General features: G+C 40.6%; 2 protein-coding genes across 2 annotated transcripts in view; one reads left to right on the top strand and one right to left on the bottom strand.

The window, feature by feature from the left end:
• slc44a5b (solute carrier family 44 member 5b) overlaps positions 1-2,865 on the bottom strand; it is a 41,319-nt gene extending 38,454 nt beyond the window's left edge. The window contains exon 1 of the mRNA XM_012864836.3: positions 2,464-2,865. Within this exon, the coding sequence (XP_012720290.2) occupies positions 2,464-2,500 (37 nt within the window). The 5' untranslated portion in view covers positions 2,501-2,865. The remainder of the gene's footprint in view (positions 1-2,463) is intronic.
• A 9,221-nt stretch (positions 2,866-12,086) lies between these two features.
• On the top strand, positions 12,087-27,365 carry st6galnac5b (ST6 (alpha-N-acetyl-neuraminyl-2,3-beta-galactosyl-1,3)-N-acetylgalactosaminide alpha-2,6-sialyltransferase 5b). The gene is made up of 5 exons (XM_036141304.1): positions 12,087-12,381; positions 12,783-12,989; positions 22,706-23,115; positions 23,552-23,659; positions 26,948-27,365. Exons 1-5 carry the CDS (start codon positions 12,367-12,369, stop codon positions 27,189-27,191), a joined length of 984 nt encoding a protein of 327 aa, XP_035997197.1. The 5' UTR covers positions 12,087-12,366; the 3' UTR covers positions 27,192-27,365.
• Positions 27,366-27,777: the final 412 nt, after the last annotated feature.

Raw genomic sequence — 27,777 nt, 5'->3', positions numbered from 1 at the left:
TTTAGAAAATTCCAGCAAAGATTCGAGAGACATTACATTTTGAACCAATTTCAAATGTGGAAGAGTGAATATAGCAATTACCACCTAGTCATTATTGCGCTAGATATAAATCTTTACATCTACCTGACCAGATATCATATTGCCTACCGCAGCACCTGACACACTTCGAAGCATAATTGAGGGTCTAAACTTAAACCAGCAATCCGGGTGTGGAGAGGGGGATATCATTATTCTGCCCTGGTTTCATTGGAAATATATTACTGCCTAAAGATAAAAGATCACATTGCTTGGATAATTACTAAGCTGGGTTAATGGGAATAAAATCTGCATGTGGCCTAAATATATCTAAATCTATCATTATGAGCATGGAGCTGCAAAACCAGACTTATAAAGATTACAAATCCTTTGTTTTTGTTTTTGTATTGAAAATGTGTAGCTTGTACCTATTATTACAGACTCCAAAGCTAAGACAAGACAGCAATGAAAACAATCCAAATAGGAAGTACAGCTGCTAATATTACTGCTCTGATGCACAAACAGGGAAGACATTTCCTCAAAAGAAACTGTGCAGGAAGTTATGGGAACAAGACTTTTTAAGGTGGTGTGCAAAAACATTATTTACTTAAAAAATACAATGATTTTTTTTTAATCGCAGCATGAGTGAGGAGAACAGTTTAGTTTGAACTGTAAGCGCCTCCCCTGGTGCTTCGGCAGCCGTGCTGTTCTGTTTACATACCCTGTCCTTAACAAGCTGGAGGAGCTGCGGCTTAGCCAAGGCTCCGCCCCCGGTTGTTCCATTGGCAGAGAAAGTTGTCCCGGATTGTCCCCAGTTTGCTGCTTAATCCTATTAAAAAAAAAAGGCCTGGACTCGCTCGATCACTCAATCAATTAATCAATTATTATCAAATTACTACTCATAATACTTTGCATATAAGGCCTTTTTTATTGTATCCTATCCTGTTTCAACCACGCCGTGAAGAAACTGTTTTCTGTAAGAAACAAGTTCAAAACGGTGTTTAAAACACGTTATGCGTAAAATTGAGTTGGTTTATATTTTCTTTTTGGGATGAAAAAACGATTTTTTAAATTCTTTTTTTTTTTTTTGGAAGAAAAATAACAGTTTTGAATAAAATATTAACTGTGTCTACTCTTTGTCATCGTTCCATAGATGGTACTGTGTGTATTTTTTCCCATGGAAAGCAGCTTAGACAAGCGCATCTGTAGTTTATTTTATTAATTAATTAGTGTACTACTCAATTACTCAAACACAGAACCATGTTCTACTCAAAGTTTCTTCCTTCTAAAAGAGTAGTTCCTTTCTACTATGTCCACATGCTTGCTGGAAATGTGAAACTGCTGCAAAGCATCTGTATTTATTTATTTATTTATTTATTTGTAATAGGGACAAGGCATATTAATGGAAAATGTGACCATGCAAGATTACAGCCAGAGCTAATTTCCATCCCGAGTCACTCGGCAGGCAAAGCCACACAAAGCCACAATACAGTGACAAAAAATAATAATAACAGAGGAATACTGAGATGTAAACATGTTAAAAGTTGTGGGGAAAAAAATTACCTTACTGTTGGGTATTAAATAAATGACTGGATGAAATTGACTGGGGTTCCTCTTTGATGGATAACGTTTTCCTCATTTACATTTTACACTGATTTTGACTATTACAATGCAACTATAGTTCAACTGGACTATATAACAGAATTTCCATTTTCTATGGATCTATTAGATGAAAAAACACGTTTCTTTATAAAAGGATATGATCTGTTCTCTTGTAAAGTGCTTTGGTGACATTCGTTGTGAACCAACGCTAAATAAATATGAGTGCCTTGGGGGGGGGAATAGGTTGCTCCTATGACAATGGGATAAATAAATGCCTCGGTTTAATGCTGGAACAAAGCAAAGCTGTGTGACGGCGTCAGGGACAACAACAGTGCATTAGAAAAGACATATTTCCCGCAATAAATGACGTTCAAAATTAGCTGGCATGCCTAAAGTAATCCAAGCAAAAAAAAATTGATACAGGAATCGCTAGGGGTGCTTAGATTTTTTTTTTTTTTATCTTTTTGCTAATCCTTTTACTCCACAACAAAAGGATACATGTTATAAAACAAAAACAACTGGATCTAATTCCACACAGTGAGCGGTTTTTAGGCTTGTTGAAAACAAACTACGGAGAAAAGATGCCACTCGTCCGCTTGAATGAAACTATCTGCCATTTAAACGTTATTCTACCGTTACGCATTCGATGCCAACCGTTGCAACGTCTTAATTAGCCGCTGTAAACACAAGCTAACACCCCGTAAGGTGCGATAAGAAACACTCAGTGGTCATTCAGGAGTTTATAATATAATATATCCGTACATCCCGTTGTCACAGCGTTACACGGTACAAAAAAAAAAAACAAAAAAAAAAATCTGTGTTCACAACAAAGACGGACCAACTCACCATGATAAGAAGATGGGGTGTCCGTTTTCCTGGCCATGGCAGTTAGTAGAACAAATGCACCACCGCCGCGTTGGTTTTGGAGACTGCATATGAGAGTCGAGGTGAGCCTCCGTTATTTTCTCCCCTCGCTGCAGCAGCAGCAGCAGCAGAAGCAGGGGCAGTCGTGGAATAAACAAAGCAGCCCGCACGGTGTCGGGCTCCTGGAGGCTCTGAGGATGCTTCATTCACGCAGCTGAGCGTCGGTCGTGTTTACAGCGCGACGTCATCAATTATTCCAAAACGGCGTTTAAAGGGGCCGCTCCGCCTTTTCCGGTGCCCCTTTGTTGTCGTGAGCCACGCTCCGTAATGCCGCAAAACGGACGAGGAGACCGTCGAGCTGAATTGGTCTGGGAACCGGGTTTCGTAGTCACGTTGTGATTATTACACCGGATAACGGGACGGATGTAACATCTAAACACTTGAGGTCCTGACAACTGTCCGAAACCGGGCGAAGTACAGAGAGAAACACTGACCTCATTCGGGATCTCTGCGATATTACACCCATTTTTCTTTGTCTCTTTGTCTTTGCCTCCCCCTCAAATTCTATCAAACCCCCAAAATAGATTTTGTGCCCTCTTCTTTACCGTCTGTTTATAAAACAGCGTGTTTGGCTGATCCTGCACTAATGTAGTCAACCAAAGTAAACCAATCTCCAACATTCATTTGTGACACAGTGTGAATCACAAACACAGCCATAACATCAGTTACAGGGTGTCTCAAGTATGACGTGTTGTCTGTATCCTCTTCAACCATGTCAAGGAAAATAGAATATCAATATATACACCACTCAGGCATGACAATACACGACCAGGTAAGCGATGATCATCTTTCCACCGCGGCACCTGTTCATGGGTGGGATATGTCATTACTGTCCTCATCTGTTGTTGTGTAAGAAGCAGGAAAAATAGGCAAACATAAGGCATTAAACGAGTTTGACAATGAATGGCTTGGTGGGTGTTGCCTCTCTGCTGTAATCAGTCTCTATTGGGATTTAGAAAGATGTGGGCGCCTGGGCTCCAGCCAGTTTTCGTGCCCTAACCCTCATATAAGTTTAATTTCCACATGCGAGGTATGGTGGCATCATTAGATACATTAGAGTTTTTGTAAATTAATCTCTGTTTTTGCCCTTTCTAAAACGTTTCACACATTTGTGACGCAATTCAAACTGTGATACCTACCACAGATTAAAAATAAAAAAAAGATCCACAAACATTTAAGCAGCTTTGGTCAACTGTATGGCAGACATTCACAAGCACCAAAAACTAAGGATGAGGTATCTGACCTGCAGTCTAAGGTTAGAGTCAAGGCCTTTGATGCATAAATGGGGATAACTGTTTAATACTTAGTTTCTGTTTGACCTGTAGGAAAACAAAATCAGGCTCAGTAGGTCAGACCCTCAAAGAAAATCTAAGGTAAGTAACAAGGAAAAACCTGGATTGCTGCATCTATGTGTTATGTGCTCTCACACGACTATAGGTAAGAACAATATATAATTATAAACATCAGACTGAAAAGCTAATTTTGAAAAAATTGACCGATTGCAGTGTATTACTCTTGTTTTTTAATGAACTTATGTGTAAAAACGCCTGTGTTTTGAATGTTTTTGCCATTAGTGTATAGATTAACATATCTAAATGGTTGCAAATCTTTGCTGACAAAGAATAACAAACAGTAGCTGAGAAATTCAAAGGAAATTAGTTTTTTTTATTCATCAACACCTTTCTCATTTTCATCATCCCTTGGCTGTCTGAAATGAAATGGATTCAACCCAAATTTCAGTATCAGGAGAAGATTGCTAAATATCATCCCCTTTTTCAACGAGAATGTGTCGAATGCTTATTATTTGGTAGTCTGATTGTACTAAACACGGATATATAACCAGGGATGCCTTCTGCAGAGCTTTGTGATGAAGCTAATGAGAGTGCAAGCTGCCAAAGGCTGTTCATTTAGAGTGGCTGTGCTTTCCAGGGACAAATTCAGATGGTAATGTATCACGATCACTGCCAGCAGCAGACAGACACAAATCATAGTCACGTTACGGTTAAGTGAAATGAATGCAAGAAAATAAGTCTCGCCAAAGATGCTATTTTAACACACTTGAATGGATTTGATCTGCTATAAATTAAGAATGTAGATATCTGGTATGTTTACAAAAGGCAGTAAAAATGATGACAGTATCAAAAGATAGATACTTTACATGGTTTTAGGTTTAGAATATGTAGTTTTCTTATGCTCCAGTCTGCAAAAACAGGTCAGCTCACAATAAAAAGACAGAGAATTGGGTAATATATTACCTTCCTAGTTTCTCTTTTATCTTGATCATGTCTCTTGTTATAATAAAATGTACAGCTGGGTTCAACAAAAATCTTAAAAAAGGCATTTCTGAACTTGCATGATGCAGCAGTATGCATGCAGACAAAAACATCATCAACACAAGTTTTCTTTTGCTTTTAAAATGTTGGTTTCTAAGAGCTCTGAAATTCAGTTATCACAATAGAAACGAGCAATGGAGACGCAAATTGCAACTGGACGCGCGACAAATCTGAGAACCACTATTGCACAGCGGTTCATGGAAAATTGCAGCCATGATTGGTGTGAACGGCTACCATAGAGGAAACGTATTGTCCATGAGGCAATTTACAAAACAGATGGGGATATTTTCTAGGCCACAGCTTGTAATGACAAAGACCTTGCATTGTTTCTTTGATGATAAACTTCTAAACTTTAAATAGTACAGTTCCTAGTTTTGAAATATAACATGTTTAAAGATGTATAAAACAAGTCATCGCACATTAATCGCACCTCCTACATTGCACCTCCTACAGGACATAGGTCCTGGGTTCAGGACACCACAGTTTGCATGTTTGCCTCGTGTATGCATTGAAGTGTGGAAGTATTGATTCAGGAATGATATGTTTGAGTGACCTGTCTTGCTCCAAGAAATTGACGCCTCTAAATATTGCTGAACAAAGTAGCAGCGATGACCGCTAAATCTGTTTCCCTCAAATCAGTGAATATGTTGCAAAACCTATATCCAGATGCTGCATTGCGTTACTGAGCTGAAACCTGAAGATGTTATGGACGGTTTGGGGACTGCTGTCACTCACCCAGTAGAGAAGTATGTTACCATGGAGACGTTGGACGCAGAACGATGGACAGACGTTGCTAAACAGATAGTCACACAGATTTTAGGCAAGTCACTCTTTTCTTTCTACAACAAGAGGTTTGATCGGAGCCAGTCCCCTCCCGAGATCTTTTTTTTTTTTTTACTATCTGGCATCTGTAAAAAGATACTTCTTTATTGATATCTTCCAGAAACGTGAAAAAAAGATTTTGTATCATTATATCTGTCATGTTTTGTGGATTTTGCAATGACTGACCAGGACAAAATAAAACTCAAGTAGATTATAAAATTAACCCTAAATAACACTGAGCTGAAAAGAGATAAAAGTGAAAGCCCTATGGATTATGGCAATATACAGTTTTAAACCAGATATTTACATTCACGTAATTAAATGACGCATTAGGATTTCCTGTGCACTTAAGTCATGAATAATGAGAGAGAATAATTTGTTCTGACTTTCATCAAATTTAGAGGTTTACTTACGTTTCCTCAGTATTTGGTAGAGTTGCCTTTCAAATTGCATCACTGCAGTATAATGTTTGGAGTATCCTTCCAAGAACTACAAGAATTTTGGCCCATCATTCCTAGCAGAATAGTTGTAACTGAGTGAAGTTTGTAGATGGACAATTTTATAAAGGCGCTGAGATCAGGGCCTTGTGTTGTCCACTCCAAAAAATTGGGTATTCAACTAATACTATACTTATGCTTAGAATTATTGTCCATTTGGCAGCTTTAACTTCCTGACTGATATCTTAAGATGTTGCCTCAATCAGTTCTGCATCCTGATGCAAAACATCCCAGCAGCATGATGCTGCCACCTTCATATGTTTGAGACTGGCTTGTGGTCTGAAGCTCACACGTTACACTGATCACTATGACCAAACAATCTGGTTTAATCAGACCACAGGACATGTCTCCAAAAATGAAGGTCTTACTCCATAAATGTGGCCTGTCAGTTTTTAACCAATTAACTTCACTTTGAGGATTTTCATGACTTGACATGTCTAAACAAATTCAACTTTCATTTAGTCTCTTTGCATATTCAAACATCCAGTGCATACCACACATGGCGGATGTAGCTGGCAACATACTGTTAGCTTTTTTAATTTTTCCTTGTTTTTGAGCTTTTTTTTGTCCAGCTTTGGGATAATGTAATAGGTAACAACAAGGTTCTCTTGCTCCAGCTGCACTGTGCAAACCTAACAGCTTACCCTTTACTTTGTGTTGTATGGGGCTCAGCAGAAGCAGACTGCTGACTGGTGCCTCTGTAGATAGGAGGTTGGAGTTAATTAAAAAAGCTTTTGTTCCCAGCCATTTGCCAAGTAGTTCACTAGGTTTTCTCCCACCGGAGCTGTGGTTTGAGATATGTTTTTTAGACCTCAGGGACTCCTTTCATCATAAAACACCCAACTGCAAGCAACCAGGTCTGGCCAGTTTACACTGACCAGAGGTTTTATAGGGTTTCTGCTCTTTTGATGCAGGTAATGTGATGGTTGCATTTATACCTTAGCAACGACGTGACCATCGGGTGACACAGTGACTCTTCATATGAAGTTAGCTCAGTATGACTCACACGCACAGAAGAGCGCAGTGAGTCACTCGCTTTCTCCCAAATACATTCCGCATTCAAGTTACTTTGCAGTTGCTGCGGTAATCCTGTTTTAGCAAGTTGTGCTAGACTGAAATTAAAATTGTATCAACTGTTGGAAAGCCGACGTTGCATCGCTGTAGTCTCAGCCTCACAAGATTTCATCCACTTGGAACTGCTGTCAGGGCTGAACACAGAATCAAAGGCAATTGGTTTTAGTACAAAAGACTGACAGATATAGTTGCATCCAGCTTTCAAGAAGAAATTGTTATAAAATTATTTTCTTTTCCGTTCCAACTTGAGCTGTGTAATTCAGAGGGATGGTATCCAGCTCTTAGTTTTCAGTAGAGCATCTGTGTTGCGTGTGAGATGCATTGTCATTTTTTTTTTTTTTTTGTAAACCGCTGCACAAATGAATTATTCATAGTTTGGTCCGCTCACATAACTTTCTCTCTTGTTGATGTTGCATGTTTGTTCTTCCCAGCCCTCACACATGTTGGCATTGTACCCGACCATCAGAGACTCATGAAATTTCTACGAAGGTTGGATACATTTTTCAAAGTGAAAAGTTTAACCCAAATGGCAAATCCAGTAGTCCCCTGCTAATAATGTATTTTCCTCTGAGTGGCTCAGTCTAGATGATTTTTAAAGGGAAATTGTGTAGTATATTTATTTTTTACTAAAAGACATGGACCTTCTTCAAAAAAAAAAAATTATCTCACATTTATATCCCAGGGTGTGGATTTGTAGGACCAAAGTGCAAGAGTGCAGTTGGGATCATATCGAGATTGGTTTGATACAATTAAAAATGAGTACCTGACTGAAAGAAACCCGAAGGACTGGGTATTGGGGTTACTGGTACGTGGACCAGGTGAGCGGGATTAACTGCATATTGTACAACGTCACAACACTCACACGACGGCGACAGAATTTAAACCCAAGAAGTTAGAAAACAAAAACCAGACGAACAAGACATAATCAAAAAAGGTAGTAATGGAATCCTAAAGGAGATGCCTGGATATGGAATAACAAAAAAAAAAATGGTCTGTAAGTTAAAAAAAAACTTCAGTTATAGCAAACAGGCTTAAATCGGAGGCAACTGGACTTTTGTTCAGTTCTTTCTTGAAACGTTTCCACACCTATCCAGGAGTCTTTGTCAATTCTGGCGGCTTGTACTTGAGCAACCTGCAGTTGGTGTACTGCTGTTTTTAAAGACATGGAGGTCCATCCTCCTAGACACATTCTCAATTCAATTCAATTCAATTTTATTTATATAGCGCCAATTCATGAAACATGTCATCTCGAGGCACTTTACAAAGTCAAAATCAATCATATTATACAGATTGGTCAAAAATGTCCTATATAAGGGAACCAGTTGATTGCATCAAAGTCCCGACAAGCAGCATTCACTCCTGGGGAACCGTAGAGCCACAGGAAGAGTCATCTGCATTGTCCATGGCTTTGCAGCAATCCCTCATACTGAGCAAGCATGAAGCGACAGTGGAAAGAAAAAGTCCCCATTAGTGGGAAGGAAAAACCACCAGCAGAACCGGGCTCAGTATGAACGGTTATCTGCCTCGACCGACTGGGGGTTACAGAAGACAGAGCAGAGACACAACAAGAGAGACAAAAAAGCACAGAAGCACACATTGATCCAGTAATCTGTTCTACATTAGATGGTAGTAGCGGGTGATCCGTCTTCTCTGGATGATGTCACAGTTAACAGAACGTCAGACCAGGTGTACCTACTATGAAGAAAAAAGGAGAGCAAAAAGGTAAAAGCTGAAATGAAAACAGTTATTTCAATGTAATGCAATGCAAAACTGGAGAACAGTAGAAGTCAGTGAGAAAAATAGCCCCAGGTGTTAGGTTGATTTACATCTCAGTCCGATGCAAATCAACAAGGCAAGGCAAGGCAAATTTATTTGTATAGTACATTTCAGTACAGAGACAATGCAAAGTGCTTTACATGATTAAAATATAGGAAAATACAGAATAAAAGCAAACAGGAATAAAATGCAGAAACATGAAAATAGAAATTAAAAGCAAACAAGTAAAAACAGTTGGACTACAAAGTGAACTAATGATGTTTCAGTATTACAGTTTAACTGGAACATTCAAAGGCAATTTTAAACAAATGTGTTTTTAATGTTGATTTAAAGGAACTCAGGCTTTCCACACTTTTACAGTTTTCTGGAAGTTTGTTCCACATAAGTGGAGCATAGGAACTAAATGCTGCTTTTCCATGTTTGGTTCTGGTTCCAAGTATGCAGAGAAGGCTGGAGCCATTAGACCTGAGTGGTCTGGATGGTTGATACACTGATAACAAGTCTGTGATGTATTTAGGTGCTAAGCCATTCAGGGATTTATAGACTAACAGAAGTATTTTAAAGTCTATTCTCTGAGATACAGGGAGCCAGTGTAATGACTTTAGAACTGGGGTTATGTGCTCTACTTTCTTAGTCCATGGCTGTGTCTCATTCCACCTACTTCTACACTTCGAACACTTAGTTCTAAGTAGGTAGTGTAGATAACACAAAAACTCAATGCACTGAAGGTACCCGGATGACCCCCTAAAAACGGTCACAAAATGCAGTGTGTAACAATGGACCCTACTCGCACTAAACAGACGCCATCTTGACTACAAAGCGGAAAGGGAGGGACTAGGGACGTCGGGAAGATGTTCCCATTTTGAAAATAATGGCGGACAATTCAGCCGAGACAGCCGGAGCTGCGACAAAGCAATCATATAAATGTAAGTAATGGTGGTAATACGAGGCATTGTACTCTCGTCTAATGCATCACTTACATGTCCATCACTGACAGAAGCTGATATATATGCCGCCGGCATATATTTTTGGCGGGCTGAAAATTTGCGTTCACGTGTGTTGCGTTCGTCACGTCATCCCGTCATTTCCGGTAAGTGTTTTAACATAAGTGTTCCTTTTGGAACAATACTAACCAGGGCTCTCAACTCTCACGCATTGACCGTGTGACACACGCATTTCACTAACTTCACACGCTCACACGCAACACATGGCATTTCACACGCAAACATGGCATTTCATACGCAAACATGGCATTTCTCACGCATAAAAATCACAAAGCCCATCTGAGCTGCGGACGACAAAACTCTGCCTTCTGCTGAGCTGTTTCGGCTTCTTTCACAACTTGTGGCCATCAGTAATTCCTGCTGCAGTTCATGTTAACAGAGTAGCAAGAAGAGTGATCAGAGTTATGAATAATTTTAGTCTTAACAGTGGTGAAAGTGAGCCGGTAAGGTCCTGTACCGCGTATGCAGGAGGGGAGAGAGGAGGGGGTTTTAATAAACCCAGTTTATATGACTTAGTGGTAGATGTTATCTCTGTGACAGGTTGCATCTGACACTTTATGACTTTTAAGTGTTTGGTCCTGTTTGTTACGTTCTTGATTTTCTTATTCCTGCCACGCATCATCACAGATGCCCGTCTGTGATGATACGAAATCAACGACCCTTCCGTCACTGTCCTGGGTCATTATAGAGGCTATTGCTTGGTGTGAGTTGAGTACTTGGTCACTGAATCATGATGAGACTGCTGATGTTAGAGTGTTAGAGGACTGAGCTGTGAACACTGGGGAGTTGGAAGCGCAATCCACCCCTCTTTTAAGTGATAGCTTTTCTCATTTGACCAAGATGGCTACTTTCACTGCTTCTTTCAAAGAAGAACTGAATGAAAGTCCGGTTGCCCCGATTTAAGCCTACCTGCTGTTGCGATGACCTGGATAACTGAGAATTTGCACAAGCATACTTCAGTTATATTTAGTTTATGTAAAATATTAGGATTCTTAGGGTTATATGTGTGGTAGAAGTGAGTTGATTAAAATTTACTTCAGCATTTTAAATAAAAAAACTATTTTTCTTAAATGTTCCAGTGAGAAAACATGCTCCTGCATTTAAAGATGATGTTGATGATGCCTCATTTCAGTTACAGATTAGAGTCTTATAGAGGAAAAGTGTAAAAATCATGCCATACCAGTGATCGTCTATATACCGAAATCAATAAATAAATAAATAAATAAAAAACCTAATATTGATTAGCTTGTTATGAGACCCATAAAGACCTGATTCTGTTCTATACCTGTTTTCTATTCAGCAAATAACCATATTCCTAAGGTGCATCCCTTTATTCAAACATTAATGTAAGGGTCAAAAATCAAACAGATACAGGGTGAAAAGTGCTTCAGTAAATTAATTGCATTCTTGTTTGGAAGAACGTTCACCCTCAAGGCTTCAGCAGTTCAAGCAGCTCACTCCCTACTTATTGCCATCCCCCTGGTAAAGACGTGTATTTTGTTTATTTATTTAACATTTTCTGGATAGTTTACATGATGCAATGTTGGATATTTATTTAGTAATTCAAGTATTGTAGTCTTACAGTAATTCGGTGGATCAGAGTGGCCAAAGCCCCAGGAACCGACAAACACCTGCAGCCACGGTGACCAGTGACACACAGACTAGACTGTACTTATGAAACTTCCCTTTCAATGATTCTGAATTTAAATATCACCCTATAAATTTAAGGATTGGCATGCATTCTTCAAAAAATAACACAAGCTACTGTTGCCATTATGTTTAGATGAAATACGTTGTGGTGCACTAATTCCCAGAAGTCATTAACGCCACTGGTTTGATTAGAAATGATTCAAGAGACCACGTCAGTGCAGCAACTGACGCATGTGGTGTAGAATAAAAATCAACGAACATTGGCTGCGTTCTACTTTGCGAATCCTCACAATTGTCTGTATTGTTATTTTCCCACAGACGTGATGCAAAGCACCTGACGCTGCTGCGTAAAACCATCGCAGAGATGTTCAGCCTCACAGCCTCTGGAGCTCCTTGAAGAGAACTGTTGGACCTGTAATGCATGTAAAACACCATCAAACCCAGCGTGGAGTCAGGGACTGGTGACTGCGGGGTGTTTAGGACCATGAGGAGCGCTTTGCGGAAGGAGGCTGGGGAAGCGGAGTATTGGAGCGCGTCTTTTCTGTTGCTGCGCGCTGATCCCCGGTGACGCTGCCGGACCGCTCCAACGTTGCACATGTCCAGGAGGACTCCCTCACGCCTGGTCCCGGTAGGATGAAGACTCGCTGAAACAACGAGGGGAGAGTCAAGATGAGGATAAAAGTGGTAATTGAGAATGAGCGCGAAGGAAATGTGTCTTGAAGGATTCTGTTTATTTGTGTGGGGCTTTAGTGTTTGTGACCCAGTTGCACTTTGCAGCTACAGGTTTATGGTATCCATGAAGGATAATTCTATAAAAGCTCATCCTTGTGAACTTTTTTTTTCCTTTGAGTGAAGAGATAATTAGCCAATGCCACGTTCGAGCGGAGCAGTCTGATGCTTCCTGTTCAAAGAGCAGATGAGAGACACAGCTGACATTTCATCTGCACCTTTATGTGTGCTGCTGTCACAGGCGCCATGACTTCAGTTTTGAACGTCTTCAAACCTTCGTGTTTATCAGCTCTGACTTGACATCGTTTTATGTGATTCTTCTTCCCCCCCCCCCCCCCCTTTTTTTTCCTCTTAAGTGTCAGGGGGTTGGTGGCATCATCTTCATTGCCATGGTTACTGGATTTATGATTGTGTACAACAGCAACTATGGCGGGATATTACCTTCCTCTGTATCCAGATCCTTGTATTCCAACCATGTGGACACTCCAGCCACAGCCACAAAGAGACCGCCCCGTGTGCAAGCATCCCCCCTAGAAGGGTTTGCAGGTGTCATGGACCTTAAGGTAAAACATCAATTATTTGTGCCCTATGACAATCTGGCCACTTCTACACATCTGTGGTGTTGTACCTGATTTGTCTTGCAACCTTCCTTACTGAAATAATTTTACCTAGTGTATCCGTCCCTTATGAAAACAAAATCAAAACATGTTTTTTTTCTCTGCTAATAAGTTTCCTGATTCACATTTTTCAAGTATGAGATTGGGTGGAGTAAGGCTCTGGTATGGGGGTGAGTTAGACTTTAAATTCAAAAAGACACGTAGAAAGAGTGCCCAAATTGGGGCAAACACTGTTGGTTTTTGATATGGCCCAGATGGGCGGTTGCCCAGAGCAGCATTAAAAAGGTGGGAGGGTTGTACACACACACAAAAAATCTTAAAACAAGTTGTCCATTGCGTTTATGTGTGGTGGCCGAGTAGTATTCATGTTATTTTAAAGTAACAGAAGACCAATGGGTCCAACAACGCCACCTAATTAAACTAGGAATAAGAAACAGGTTCAGTATCGCAGGGGTGAGCAGTGTATTTAAAACCAACAAGATTAAAAGTTTAACAACTTTACTATGATAAAAATAAACCCTAAAAACTGTACAGTGCATGATGCCTAAAACCTTTACTTAAAGTGCAACCGGAAGTTAAAATGTTTAATAGGTCCAGCACCAAAACTAAAACATCTACTGGTCTCAGCAGAGGGTAGTAAGGATCAGCCGCTCCTGCTTAGCGTCCTTCTGCAGTCCACCCCAGAGCTATCGATCCACCGTCTCCCCCGAGCTTTTTCTCCATCCTGCCCTCGTCCCAGGCTCGGATAGGTCCGTCTCCATCTGGCCAACGTGCGTAGCAACGTAAGCGACAGGTCCCGGCTCAGGTGGGCCTCACCGTGGCCCCACTACTACTACTCAGGTGTCGCCCATCACTCATGGTGGGAGACACCTGAGTAATTAGTAACTGGCCAGAGGGAGGGAGTGGAAACCGGTGTCTCCTTCAATAAATATGCACAAAATACACAACAACCATGCAACAAACCAAAGCTAAAACCAAAACATGTACATAAAACAGCCATCTTCCTACCTATGCGTGTGCAGTCAAAGGAGGGTTGGTGCTCTCGGTGGATAGCTGTTGAGAACAGGGAAACTGCTTTACATGCTTACACATACTATACATTTTACCATATTATAATTTAGTTATAAGTGGCTGTGGTGGCGGTAGAAGGTGGAGCTCACCCAGCATGCCATTCATTCAAGAACCGCAACTGGGGGCATATCTAAACCATCACCTATAACAGCAGTGTTGACACCACATATACCACTGCTGCATACATTCAAACGCAGCTGTTGAGCAGGTGAATGACAAAAATGTGACTGATTGTTCTGCTTGCCATTTATTTTAACCAACCAGCAGAAAATCACTGAACGGTAACTAGCCTGCAGTAAACCGCCATAAAAACATTAGCTGTGCTTGTCCTTGTCATAATTGGAAAGTTTCTCCTTTAATCAATATCTGTAAGTACTTTTAATAGTTGAAAGTTTGCATGTTCTGTACTAAATAAAAATAAAACTTTATTTTATTTAGAAATTAATTACTTTTCTTGTTTTAATTAAACATGCATTTATCCGCTGCGGTATTCAACACTAACGTGAAGCCAACACAGGTCAGAGCCGTGAAGGCTATAACTATTAGTTTTCCTGTCAACATCCTCTAGCTGAGCTGTGGTTCTCTTTATGAAATTATACTGCATTTATGCTGACATTGACAAATCAAAGCGCTTTTACAAAAGAGCCATGTTGACCCCAACATTTGGAATATGTACAAATGGTTGTACATGTGGGTGTAGCCAGAGGGGTAGCAGGGAGGGGGGGAGGGGGGGGGGGGATGTGCGACACATTCGCATTTTCAAAAAGATACATTTAGTTCTTCACAAAAAATGTTTTGTTCTTTATATCTAAAATAATGAAATTTCGCTTATTGCTTTTTGAAGTTTTACTTCCACTTAATAATTATATGCAAAGTTTAGTTGCTCTGTAACATAAAATGCAAACATGATACACTGAGGTTTTGGTTTTAACATAAAAAATTCACATATGGATACGTTTCTATACTTTGGAGATGTTCAACAGTTATATGTGTATCTAAGTTGAGCAACTGAATTAATAAAATGAGTAGAAATGTATTTTGCTGAAAAGGTTTCTGAGAACAACAACAGCCAGACGGTACTTTGTTTTCCTTTTTCAGTTTTTTTTTTTTTTATATCAGTGAATTTCTTAAGCTCTAACGTAAGAAGCCAAATTTTCTGTGACAGTGCCAGCTCTAAATTTGCTCCGTGCTTTACTGCCCTTTACAATTCATAATTAATGTGTTCATCATACAATATTTAGGAACAAACGCACAAAACTGAGTGGATTTCCACTGAAATTCCTTCTAGAAATGCCACATCTCGGCCGTATTCTTTTGGCCGAACCTATCATTCATACCAAGCGCATTGTTACTGAGTCTTCACACATTGTGCCTCTACGTCAGAGAGAAAGATATACAGTGAGACCCTGGAGTGTTGCTCAAACAGCACAGAAGCACTGGAGGATTTAGAGGGAAAGCACTTGCTCAGCTACTGCTGCTGACTGCCTAATGATCAACGAGAGGAGAATGTGAGGTTGGCGTTGATTTGGAGGGAAACTCATTCCAACTCCTCCATTATTACCCTTGGTTGCTTTATTTGGACTGATGTTGTGTTTGCCGTTTTGCAGAGATTTTAGAGGTTTCCCCTCCTATCCTGTGATGGTTTTAGTGTCTGTTGCTGCCACCCCAAAGTCCAATCAGAGCCGACTCACTGTGGGATCTCTGGAGTGGGTGCATCCGTCTGAGCGGTTCCCCTCTGTGTCACTTGAGGTCTTCTGCTGCTTGAGGGACTCTCGGCTTTGACACAAGGGCTCAAACACACACTTATGCACACTTTCCCACACCACTAGAACACTAATGCAGACAACCCCATGCGAATACTCAAGCAGCATTAAAATTTCATGCCGTCACGGGCTCCAGAGGTGCTTGAAAATGAGAAGTGTTCTGTTTAATGTGCCGTCTAGACCCGTATTATGGCTCGAATCGACTTATGAGCATGTCTTGCTTTATTTAAGTATCAAAAGTACTTTCACCTTTTTTCCACACTGTGTCACACTGCAACCATTAGCTTTGATGTATTTCAGTGGGTTCTTACGCTACCAGTCAAACGCTTGGGCTCACTTTTGTCATTCAATGGCTTTTCCTTATTTCTATGACTTTCTACACTCCAGATACATCGTGAAGACATGGAAACCATGACTCAAAAGTATATAGAATTATATATCAAACACAAAATTTTGAAATAACGCAAAATATCTAGTATACTCTGTTAGCTTTTTCTAATCCTTAAATCTTTGCCCATTCTTTTTGCATAATAGTTCAGTCACATTGGTTGAAGAGCATTTGTAGACAGCAGTTTTGAACCCTTGCCACAGATTCTCAGTTGGGAATAGCTTTGGACTTTAACTAGGCTACTATAGCACATGGATGTGATTCAATGTAAACCATTTTATTGCAATGCATTTTCCTGCTTGAAAGGGAGCCTCTGCCTCAGTTTCAAACTTTTGCAACCTCTAATGGTACTTTTCAAGGATTGTGCTGTATTTTGTAGCAACTGTCTTCCCATTAATCTGCTTCCTTGTCCCTGCAAAAGAAATCCCCATAACATGATACTGCCACCAACATATTTTACTATGTTTTTTTCCCTAATATTAGTTTTTCATGAAAATCATGAACATTATCTTCTAAATACGTTGTTTTCATCTGTCACTAAGATCTTAATAGGCCTCACACAAGATTTGTCTGACTCAAATTTATTCAAATTGAAGAAAAATTTACTTGGAAACCGATAACATTTGGTCCCGCTCTGAAAAGAGTAATATTTACTCCAAATATCACTCTTTCGGCTCAAAGTTGAGCAAGAACTGCTCTTTTTGAGGAAAATTATTTTGACTCTTGTAAAAATAAATCAGACATTTTTTCTGTGCTGAAACAATCCTATCAGTTTCTGTCTAAGTTTGAATTAAAGATGGCATATCATGCAAAATCCACTTTTTAGCTCTTAAATACAGTTTGTTGTGTACTTGGAGTGTTCTAGTAGTGCAGGAAATTTGAATATAGTTTTTCCAGGTGTTGCGTAGATATCGTCATATGCTGTTTGTGTCATATTTTTCAAGCCGTTCAGTGTTCTCTGTTTTTGGTTAAGTTTTTTGAGCAATTAATCTGTCTCTCTCCGAGGTCGGTCTGTCTTTTCTCTCTCTGCAGCCTTTACCCCCCCTCTCCTGCTTTGCTATGTCTTGTCTTCTGAGCACTTTCTTCATATCAACCGAACTCTGAAAAACATGGATCTGGTAAGCTGGTCTCTCAATACTATTGATACATTTTTTTCGACGGTTAAGCAACGAAAGGGGGACCCGTCCGGGCCTGATTTGACTTATTTTGTGAGATATACCCTAAATTCCTGGAGGAAAACGGTGTGTCTTTCGACCTTGTCATTCCTGGACGTTTGAAATTTTCACATTGGATCAAGGATACTGGGATCTCTACTTATTGGTCTTTGTGGATTTTTGAAGTATCGGCAAATACAGCGGATGTCGGAGCCATTTGGCCTTGATCAGGCTGCCGGCTGCATGACGCGCTAACTGTGGCTGTGAACGGACAAACCTGGCAGGTGAATGGAGCGAAGCCGAAAAGCTGCCTGTGTTGGAACGCAGACTGACTTTGGTGGTTGAACTCAAGGGGAGATGGGATAAAATCTGGAAGTGAAGCGCGAAAAAAAGCCCAATAATTTGGAAAATTGGATTTATGTGGAGCCAGCAAAAGACTTAAAAGCTGACAGGAAAGGCAGTGCAGCTTGTCTCATAACAAATAACATATTTGGATTCCCTCCCTATCTCAACTCCTGGATTGTTATGGTGGAGAGTGCTCAGAAAAGCCCCGGCTACCCCCCTCCCCCGCTGACACCTGGATGCTTTCTGAACTGTGGGCCGGCTGATAACATCAAGGACAATGGCCTCTGGAGAGTGTTCACGGAGATAAAACACTTTCGCCCATACACACATGCATAACTGATGAATTACGCACACGCGACAGGTCTCAAATGTTTACCTTCTGCATACATGTTGTATTGTGTTATTTGTGCTTTTCGTGCTATGAGCGTTTTTTTGTGTCGGTTGTTTGTCTCTTTATTTGTGAGAGCATAAATAGGCAAACATCTGTCTCTTTTTTTCTCCCCCCCCCCTTTCCCCCATGTTGTTGCTCTTCCTTCGAGAGTTCAAGGGCAGCGCCTCGTAAACTCCTTGTAGGCGGGGTTCGGGGCTGTTTGGAGGAATGTGGCCTTGACGGCTGCGCTATTTAGCAGCGGCTGACTGGCTGCATTCCTTGGCAACGCAAGGCCTCACTCAATCGTTCCCCCCAAAATGTTTGTTTGTTTATGTGATGGACGGTTGTACTGGAACTGACTTTTCGATTGCAATGCAAATTGTAATTGACAATAAAATTTGATTGATTGATTGGTTGAATTAAGTCACAGTATTTGCCGCAGAGCTCCTAAACAAGGTCATGGGCGTCCACCATTTTTATTTCTCGGAGTGATTTTGTTGTCCAAGCTCAAAGATGCTGAAGCTCCAAGTGAATGAGTGAAAATGTTCAGTTGTTTGGTGCATTAACCCACACAAGGACACCATGCCCCAGCATACTACATAAATGGCCGAATGGGGGCAGGATGTGGAGTGTGTTATTAGTATTTAAAGAGACGGTACGAACATGATGTACTGTCAGACCCACCTCAGAACAGGGGCAAAGGAGGGGCTGTGGGGCAACAAGAGGAATTGAGACCAAATCATTGCAGTTCCTCTTTGTAGTGACCATAACTGAATCATTAAATGTAAAAAAGAAAGTATTAAAGGTATGATATGTCGCCTTTTATTAAGCAGGAAAAGTAACACTTATTTGATTTATTTAGCCTTTATTGCCTCATAACTTTTGGAACCCTTTTGGTAACAAACCGATTTTGGGCCTGTCAAACTTCCATCATGAATTAATCAATATGATACAAACCTTTTTTTTTTTAAAGAGAGAAAAACCCAATGCTAGTACTGTTTAGCAAATACAAAACAAAATCTTTGTTTTGTATTTTTTTCAACTGGTAAAATATGTTCATAAAAATATTTCAGTAAATCTTAATTATTGATAGTTAAATGGTAATTTGTCAAAGGGCAACTGTTGCCCCAAGGCAACAACACCATGATGTTTTAAAAGACACTTTATTCATCCTAATTTTGTTTTAAATATTTGAAGTTCAGTGAGGTTAATATGATGATGTTGGAGAACAGTAAAGTTCAGGATATTACTTTTTTCTTCAGCCGTAGTCCTCTATGTTTCTCCATCTGGCAGTCTGACGGACGAGTCCTCGATGTGGCGCTTGCCAGGAGATTGGTACTCGTCTGACTGTATTGTGCCAAGTGTAAAGTTTGGTGGAGGTGTTGTTCTTGTGTGGGTTTGTAATTCAGGAGCTGGGCTCAGCCCGTTAATTTCAGTGAAAAGAACTCTGAATTCTTCAACAGACCAAGAGATTTCGGACAACTCCATGTTCCCAACTTTGTGAGAACAGTTTGGAGAAACTGTTCTCACCCCTTTCGCCAACACGAGTGCACCATTACCAGATAACCGGGCTGGCCATGTTTCTGTAACCTTTTTGTCATCCAGCTTCGTCTTTGTAGTGAGATAGTGCTTAACCACGAGTCTGCAATATTACAGTGTGAAGGTAGATTCCTTTGGAGTTATGCTGAGAGCTGATGTTTGCTCTAAATGCATTTATGATGTTGGGGTTCCTCAGGGAAACGTATTTGGGGTCATGGAGATGTATGGAGTCAGTTTAAGGGTTGTAACTGATGGAGACAGGAATGAGAGATAAGATCCAGCTTTTTTCCTCATCTACTGCTGCCCTCAACCATGTTACATTTATTGCCTTGTAATATTAAACCAGCAGTAATTCAACACATTGATGCCATCAACTCGTAGTGCACATGGACAGTTAAAAAGCATTTGTTTGTATTTTTTGATTCTCTTAAAGTAATGTTATGGTTGACTTTGAATGCATTCTTCTCCCTTAACTGCACTGTTATACATTCAGTGTTCATTTATTCAGTAGTCTGAGGGTTGCATTTGCTTGTTCTTCACTTGATTTTGAAAGCCCTTTCCACTTTGATAAGGAATAATCAAGCTGTCAGAGGCTCAGGAAGTAGAATCTGCTGTCACATTCAAGGACACTTTTAGTTTCCAACAGACACTTTAAAGTCAAATCCCAGCTATACGTAGAGCCTCCCACTGCTTTTTACTTGGTCATCCCAGGGTTCCTAGTTATTAAAATTCTTAAATGGTTAGGAATATTTTTGGTAGGACAGTGCTTAGGGAAAGGATTCTATATATCTTGCATGTAGAAATGAAAATAACAAAAATGAATGGGGCTTCTCCAGGCTGGGGAAAGGATGGGCAGGTTTGTGCAGCGAAGTGTGTAATTTGCTCCAACCTACCTGGTATTCAGGAATTGGGTCTGCTCACACAAGCACACATCCTGATGAGATGGTTTCTATGGGGAATTGCCTTTGAAAATAAGGGTTCCTTGGTGAGACCGCGGCTGTATAATCGTGTTTTTACATAAAACATAAATGGCTTTGGATTTTAGCCTCCTTCTTTTTTTTTTTTTTTCACGATCGCGCTGAACTCTTCATCGAGAAACACGTGCAGCATAACACCCACCCACCCCAGGCAACCATTCAGCACACGAATTGCATAGATATCGGGACGGCATTATAGATACAGCAGCAGGAGCGGCGGCGCCTGCCTTGCTGGTAATCTTACTTGTGTGTATGCGGACAGAAAGACTCGCACAGCTATCTGCGCCTCAGAAACCGGCGGAGTGTGAAGCTCAGAGTCCCGTTGAGAATCCAGATAGAGTTCTCCATTAAGGCTGGGAACAATTCATGTGGGGAGCCTTTGGGTGTTCGTCGTCGGTTCCATGCACCATCCGACCTCTTCTCTTTCAGCTTAATGTACAGTATAATGAAAACCAAGGAACACAGCGATTAGGTCAAGGACAGGGATAAACACACAGGTTGCACAAGGAGAACATCAATTGAAAAAGCAGCAGGAACAGCCACTGTAACGTACGGAAGAGGATTAGGGCCACTCAAAAAAAGTCTACTCAATTCTGACTTTATTCTCAGAATTCTGACTTTTTTCTCAGAATTCTGAGTTTAAAGTCAGAATTCTGACTTTTTTCTCAGAATTCTGACATTTTTCTCAGAATTCTGACATTTTTCTCAGAATTCTGAGATTAAAGTCAGAATTCTGACTTTTTTCTCAGAATTCTGACTTTTTTTCCTCAGAATTCTGAGAGAAAAGTCAGAATTCTGACTTTAATCTCAGAATTCTGACTTTTTTCTCAGAATTCTGACTTTAATCTCAGAATTCTGACTTTTCCTCTCAGAATTCTGACTTTTTTTCCTCAGAAGTCTGAGATTAAAGTCAGAATTCTGAGATTAAAGTCAGAATTCTGAGTTTAAAGTCAGAATTCTGAGTTTAAAGTCAGAATTCTGACTTTTTTCTCAGAATTCTGAGATTAAAGTCAGAATTCTGACTTTTTTCTCAGAATTCTGACTTTTTTTCCTCAGAATTCTGAGAGAAAAGTCAGAATTCTGACTTTAATCTTAGAATTCTGACTCTCTTTCAGCTTAATGTACAGTATAATGAAAACCAAGGAACACAGCGATTAGGTCAAGGACAGGGATAAACACACAGGTTGCACAAGGAGAACATCAATTGAAAAAGCAGCAGGAACAGCCACTGTAATGTACGGAAGAGGATTAGGGCCACTCAAAAAAAGTCTACTCAATTCTGACTTTATTCTCAGAATTCTGACTTTTTTCTCAGAATTCTGAGTTTAAAGTCAGAATTCTGACTTTTTTCTCAGAATTCTGACATTTTTCTCAGAATTCTGAGATTAAAGTCAGAATTCTGACTTTTTTCTCAGAATTCTGACTTTTTTTCCTCAGAATTCTGAGAGAAAAGTCAGAATTCTGACTTTTTTCTCAGAATTCTGACTTTAATCTCAGAATTCTGACTTTTCCTCTCAGAATTCTGACTTTTTTTCCTCAGAAGTCTGAGATTAAAGTCAGAATTCTGAGATTAAAGTCAGAATTCTGAGTTTAAAGTCAGAATTCTGAGTTTAAAGTCAGAATTCTGACTTTTTTTCTCAGAATTCTGAGATTAAAGTCAGAATTCTGACTTTTTTCTCAGAATTCTGACTTTTTTTCCTTAGAATTCTGAGAGAAAAGTCAGAATTCTGACTTTAATCTTAGAATTCTGACTTTTTTCTCAGAATTCTGACTTTCCTCTCAGAATTCTGACTTTTTTTCCTCAGAAGTCTGAGATTAAAGTCAGAATTCTGAGATTAAAGTCAGAATTCTGACTTCAATCTCAGAATTCTGAGAAAAAAGTCAGAATTGAGTAGACCTTTTTTTTTTTTTTGAGTGTCCCTAATCCTCTTCCGTAGTAACGCAACACAATTAAAAAATCAGAAAAGTTCTTTTTGGAAGGTGCTCTTAAAAAAAGTTTAAAATGAAACTGCACTCCTGTTTTTGATTTCTTTTTCTTCCTTTCTTTCCTGACAGCCTCTGAAGATGCACTGCAGGACGTGTGCTCTCGTTACCAGCTCCGGACACCTGACTGGCAGCAACAGGGGCGAGGAAATCGACCGCTCGGACTGTGTCATCCGAATGAACGACGCTCCCTGCGCTGGTTATCACCTGGACGTTGGCCGGCGCACGAGTCTGCGCGTCGTGGCTCACTCCAGCCTTCAAAGGGTTCTGCGAAGCAGGCAGGAGCTGCTCAACGGGAGTCAGGACACGGTGTTTATCTTCTGGGGGCCGAGCAGCAGCATGAGACGGGACGGTAGAGGCCACGTTTACAACCACCTCAGACTGTTAAAACAGTCCGTGCCCAGACTGAAAGTGTACACGATTTCCCGGGCCAAGATGCTGAAGTTTGATGAGTTATTCAAAAAGGAAACAGGAGTTGACAGGTAAACGTTCACTGGATGAGTCTGTTCTTTGCGAGCTATTGAGGCCGTGCCAGGACATGCTGGACGCCAGCAAATGAGACGAGCTTCAGCTAAGAACTAGGTTTTACATTTTTTTGTCAGCTAAGAAACAAACAAGTGTCAGAAAAGATTGATTATCTTTTTGTGTATACTGTAAATTGCATTTTACCTTTGTGAGTCCAGCTTTCTGTATGAACTCGTCATGCGAACGATAAATCCCCAGGATGAAAAGCTGATGTGAATTAGAATGAAAATTCGGTCACTCGGAGCAAATGCGTCACATTTCTCAATGTCCTTCCTCTGGTCTGAACAATGCACAGAAAATATGAGGAACAGCTGCGCTTTGTTTGTAAAAAGCAGGCGTGCTATGTGTCGGTGTTTACTGAGACATGGCGATCCTCTCTTTTCTTCGTTCCAGAAAGAGCTCCAACTCCTGGCTGAGCACCGGCTGGTTCACCATGGCCATAGCCCTGGAGCTGTGTGACAGGATCAACGTGTTCGGCATGGTGCCCCCCGATTTCTGCAGGCTAGTGTCTAAATCTTATTTAAATAGGAAGCTAGCTTGCCTAGCAAACTGTATGACTTAGTACTTTCTATATGACATTGTTACTTTTGCATATACCAGTCACGCTTGACATAACCTGACCCTAGCCAGCTGAATTTCTTTCTGCTTAGCTCCGCCTAGCTTCACTCACATCCATCTGGGACCTCTCCCATAGAGAGTGATTTTCCAACCAATTTTATTGTCCAGCCAATCAGGACGCAGGGCTGGAGTTTCATAGATGTGACGTAGTGGAGAAGCGACCGTGAGACTGTTTTGATTCAGACAACAATGGCGGCTCGCATCGAGGAAGCGAGTGTTAACATTGATGCTGCTATTTCTTCCGTGTTGTCCAATCTACCTAATATTGTTTCATTAAAAGAACATCAGAGAACTGCTCTGAAGGCTTTTGTTGGTGGAAACGATGTTTCCGCCCTTCTCCCGACCGGATTTGGCAAGTTTTGTTTTCCGGGGCGCGCCCGCGGCGGAGCGGTTAGCGCTAACCATATTAGGAGGCCTTTAGTCCTCGACGCGGTCGGCCCGGGATTGACTCCGACCCGTGGCACTTTGCCGCCTGTCTTCCCCCCTCTTCCTGTCAGCTCACTGTCAATAAAATACGTGCCACTACAGCCGCAAACACATTTAAAAATAATAATAATAATAACTTTTTGTTCTTTCCTGCGTCGATCTCATCAGTGTCACAGGTTAGCTTTGGTGTGGGTGGTTGAAATAGAACGTCGATCAAGATGACAGACAAGTGGCTTATCCAATCATATGCAAGGATTTTGATAAGGCTCAGCCTTCTGAAACGCCATTCCTAAGGATCTGTACCAGATGGATGAGTGGAGCTAGGCGGAGCGAAATCCATATGGCTAGGGTCAGGTTACGCTTGACATGCTCCGGTAAAGGTTAACCAAAAACTTGTGTCTCATACCAATAAAGTTTTTTTTTTTTTTCCTAAAAAGTTACAAAACCACTCCTTCCTCAGGCTGCTTTCAGTGACAGAGTTCATATTTACACCTTTTATATGAGATCTTTTGTCTCAGCCATAGCGGGGGAGAAGCGGACACGTTAATAAAAAAGATTTTAAGACCTTGTCCAGTTTGAGCTCCAGACACATTTAGTTGTAATTTAAAGCTTTATATCAGATCTTTTGCCTCAGCCATGGCGGGAGCGAGGAGATCGTGCTAATAAAAAATGTTTTAACTGCAGTGATATTATTTGTACCAGTTTGACTGTGTGCTTGTTACTCGGCTGCGGGCTGCAGTTGTCAGCGGAGGGAGGATGAAGCTTGACCGTGTTTGAGCTCCTTTCCACGGATCTGATACTGCGCGGATGGGTATAGAAAGCTGAAGTGTCCTTTTTTTCTTTTCTTTTTTCTTTTACCTTTTAGGTGTGGTTCATGGTTTGAAAACTATAAAGTTGTATTTCGGTTTGACCCAGGTATCGAGGTACTGAGATCTAAACTTAAGCTGAGAGAAGACAGAGCTTTTAGTGTTGCCGCTCCTAAGTTATGGAACGTTTTGCCGTTCCATGTTAGAAGTGCTCCTTTATTGTTAACTTTTAAAACTCGTCTTGAGACACATTTTTATTTCTTGGCTTTTAATACATGTTGAGACTTTTGCTCTTATTCCCTTTTATATTTCTATTGTAATCTCTTGTTTGTTTATTTGTTTCATTTTAAATGTTTATTGATTATTATCTGTACAGCACTTTGTCGCAGCGGCTGTTGTTTTAAAGTGCTTTATAAATAAAGCAGTAGTACTAGTAGTAGTAATACGAGCCGGTAGAACTGGGCCTAAAAACAACATTTAGCTCTGACTTGTTACGAGTCTCTGATAATCTACTACGAGTAATCTACTGAGAACAAATAAAAGAAGACACACTGATGTTTGAACACGGGATGTCCAGTTGGAAAGAGTGTAAGAATTTGCATTTCACATTACAAAGTCTCAGTCATAGAAACCATTGTGATGCATAAGCAGGAAAAAGAAACTGTGTGGTATATTTTACAGGTGTTTCATGGTCTATGTCATTAATGTGATTGTGTAGCACTTAGCTCACTCACCAATGACTCTGAGAGTACTGCAGTCTCTCCTACGCTGTTTTCCTCCTGACAGCCACAGATGCTTTGTCCCAACCAGAGCTTGTGCTGCTCCAACCCAAGGTTAACCAGGTTTATGACGGTTACTATATCAGAATCAACTTTATTCAGCAGCTCTGTGGCTGCAAACAAGGAATTTAGTTTGAATTCTAACGCTTGCACCGTATAAAAAAAATAAAAAAAACAGAAACAGCAAGCAGAACATATTTTTAAATAAAGGCACAGCTTACTCATGGACCTCCTGCTGTTTTCACCTTGGGCGCTTTACTGAAGTGCCGGGGCAGTGGTGGCTCGTAGCATCCTTTTGCTTTAGGACTCGTTGATAATCCAGCTAGTCCCTTATTTCAGTACAGCTCCAGTTAATCTATGAACAAATCTAACAAAAGAAGTTGGTCTTCTACATCAAAAAACTTCCTGCTCTGCTTTGAACGTCATCAATCTAATCACTAGAATTTCCACTGCTGATGGCCGGGACATCTGAGCCTTGTGGTCTGTGCATTTCTGAACAGGCTTAGTTTATCACATTTTCTTTAAAAAAAAAAATTGGGCCAAACATTACGAGGAGCTCAAGCGACACTCTTCTTTGTACCTGTTTCCTGACAGCCTGGGCTGTGCTTCAATAAAGGGAAACCTCATCCTGAGCATCTTCAGTTGTGCCTCTAACTTGCTGGAACAGCACAGCATTTGCTGCCTGCAGGGCCTCGGTTTTTCATGTTAACTTCAATGTTTTTGAAGCATAACCTTCACAGTTTTGCAATAGAGCGAAGTTAGCTGTTCAGTGGGGCTGTGTCACGTTCATGGTCTCTGAAATGTTTGCCATTATTGTTCTCGCAAGAAGCTACAAGGGCACTGGAGAGGATTTGAAATATGTAGGCCAGATTGCATCGCCGCCCGTGTGTCACACCAAACTCCTCCACCAAGCTAGATCCGACTGAGAGCATCAGAGGAAGATGACAGCGCATAATGAATGCGTCTGTGAGCTCAGATTCTTCTGATGTCTCTGTTTTCTCTTTGTTCTCGTCTTCTTTTTATTCCCCGCTGTGACTCTCTCCTACTCCCCCTCTCCAACGCCTGCATTTCATAATTATCCCCGCGCTGTTTTCACGTTCCTTCCCCACACTTTGACTTTCAAGTCTAACTCGCCCCTCTCTCCTCTTCCCCCTATGAAGATCCTCCTCACATCCCACGGTGCCGTATCATTACTACGAACCCTCGGGGCCAGAGGAGTGCTCCATGTACCTTCTTCACGAGAGGAGTCGGAGAGGAAGCCATCACCGTTTCATCACGGAGAAGACCGTGTTTTCAAAATGGGCTCGGACTCTGAACATCCACTTTTACCAGCCGGACTGGAAGCCCGCTCCTGTCGTCGCAGATGTAAACAGCTCACGTGCTCCAGGTCCGGCCGGATCCTGAATCTGTCTCCACAGGCGAGTTTCACAGAACACTGTGAAACAGCCAGGGCCGGCTCAAGGTTTAATTGGGCCCTGGGCAGAGTTAGATTTTGTACACCACTTCCAAACAAGATCATTTCCACCAAACAGTGCAGAACCACTTAAGCTAAAATTACCTGTAATGTGTCAATAAATAGCTGAGATTGGAAAATGTCTCTGTATTCATTATTTTGCTGAAAAGCAGATATCAAAAAGTTATTGACATCTTGTTTTGATTCATTTGCAAAACAGGTGCAGCAGGAACAACAGTTCTTACACTGATATAATTATCAAATAATCAACCATCAAAATGTTATCAATAAGATCTGTTTTATCAATCATCAAATAAAAAGTAATTTTTTTAATAATTTAACTGTTATATGAGTAACTTCAGTTTTTTTTCTATAAGTAAATTTTCTATAACTAGGGTTAAATGGAAGGAGTGTAATTCACTGTCTGTATAATTAGATTGACCGCATATTTCTGTGTATAAACCGGATTTTATTTCTTGTCATAAAGTACCCTGAGACATTTTAACTAATTAACTATAAAAGGCATGCTTTTCTAAT

The sequence above is a fragment of the Fundulus heteroclitus genome, chromosome 9 (genome assembly GCF_011125445.2).
Source record: "Fundulus heteroclitus isolate FHET01 chromosome 9, MU-UCD_Fhet_4.1, whole genome shotgun sequence".
NCBI classification, from domain to species: Eukaryota; Metazoa; Chordata; class Actinopteri; order Cyprinodontiformes; family Fundulidae; genus Fundulus; species Fundulus heteroclitus.
The sequence above is the reverse complement of the archived record's forward strand: the minus strand, read 5'-3'. Positions and strand labels throughout refer to the sequence as shown.

Excerpts from the sequence above, each read along its gene's own strand:
- st6galnac5b (XM_036141304.1), top strand. Across the intron at positions 12,990-22,705 it reads CAGGTGTCATGGACCTTAAG|CCTCTGAAGATGCACTGCAG; the intron begins GTAAAACATCAA and ends CTTTCCTGACAG. Across the intron at positions 23,660-26,947 it reads GTGCCCCCCGATTTCTGCAG|ATCCTCCTCACATCCCACGG; the intron begins GCTAGTGTCTAA and ends CCCCCTATGAAG.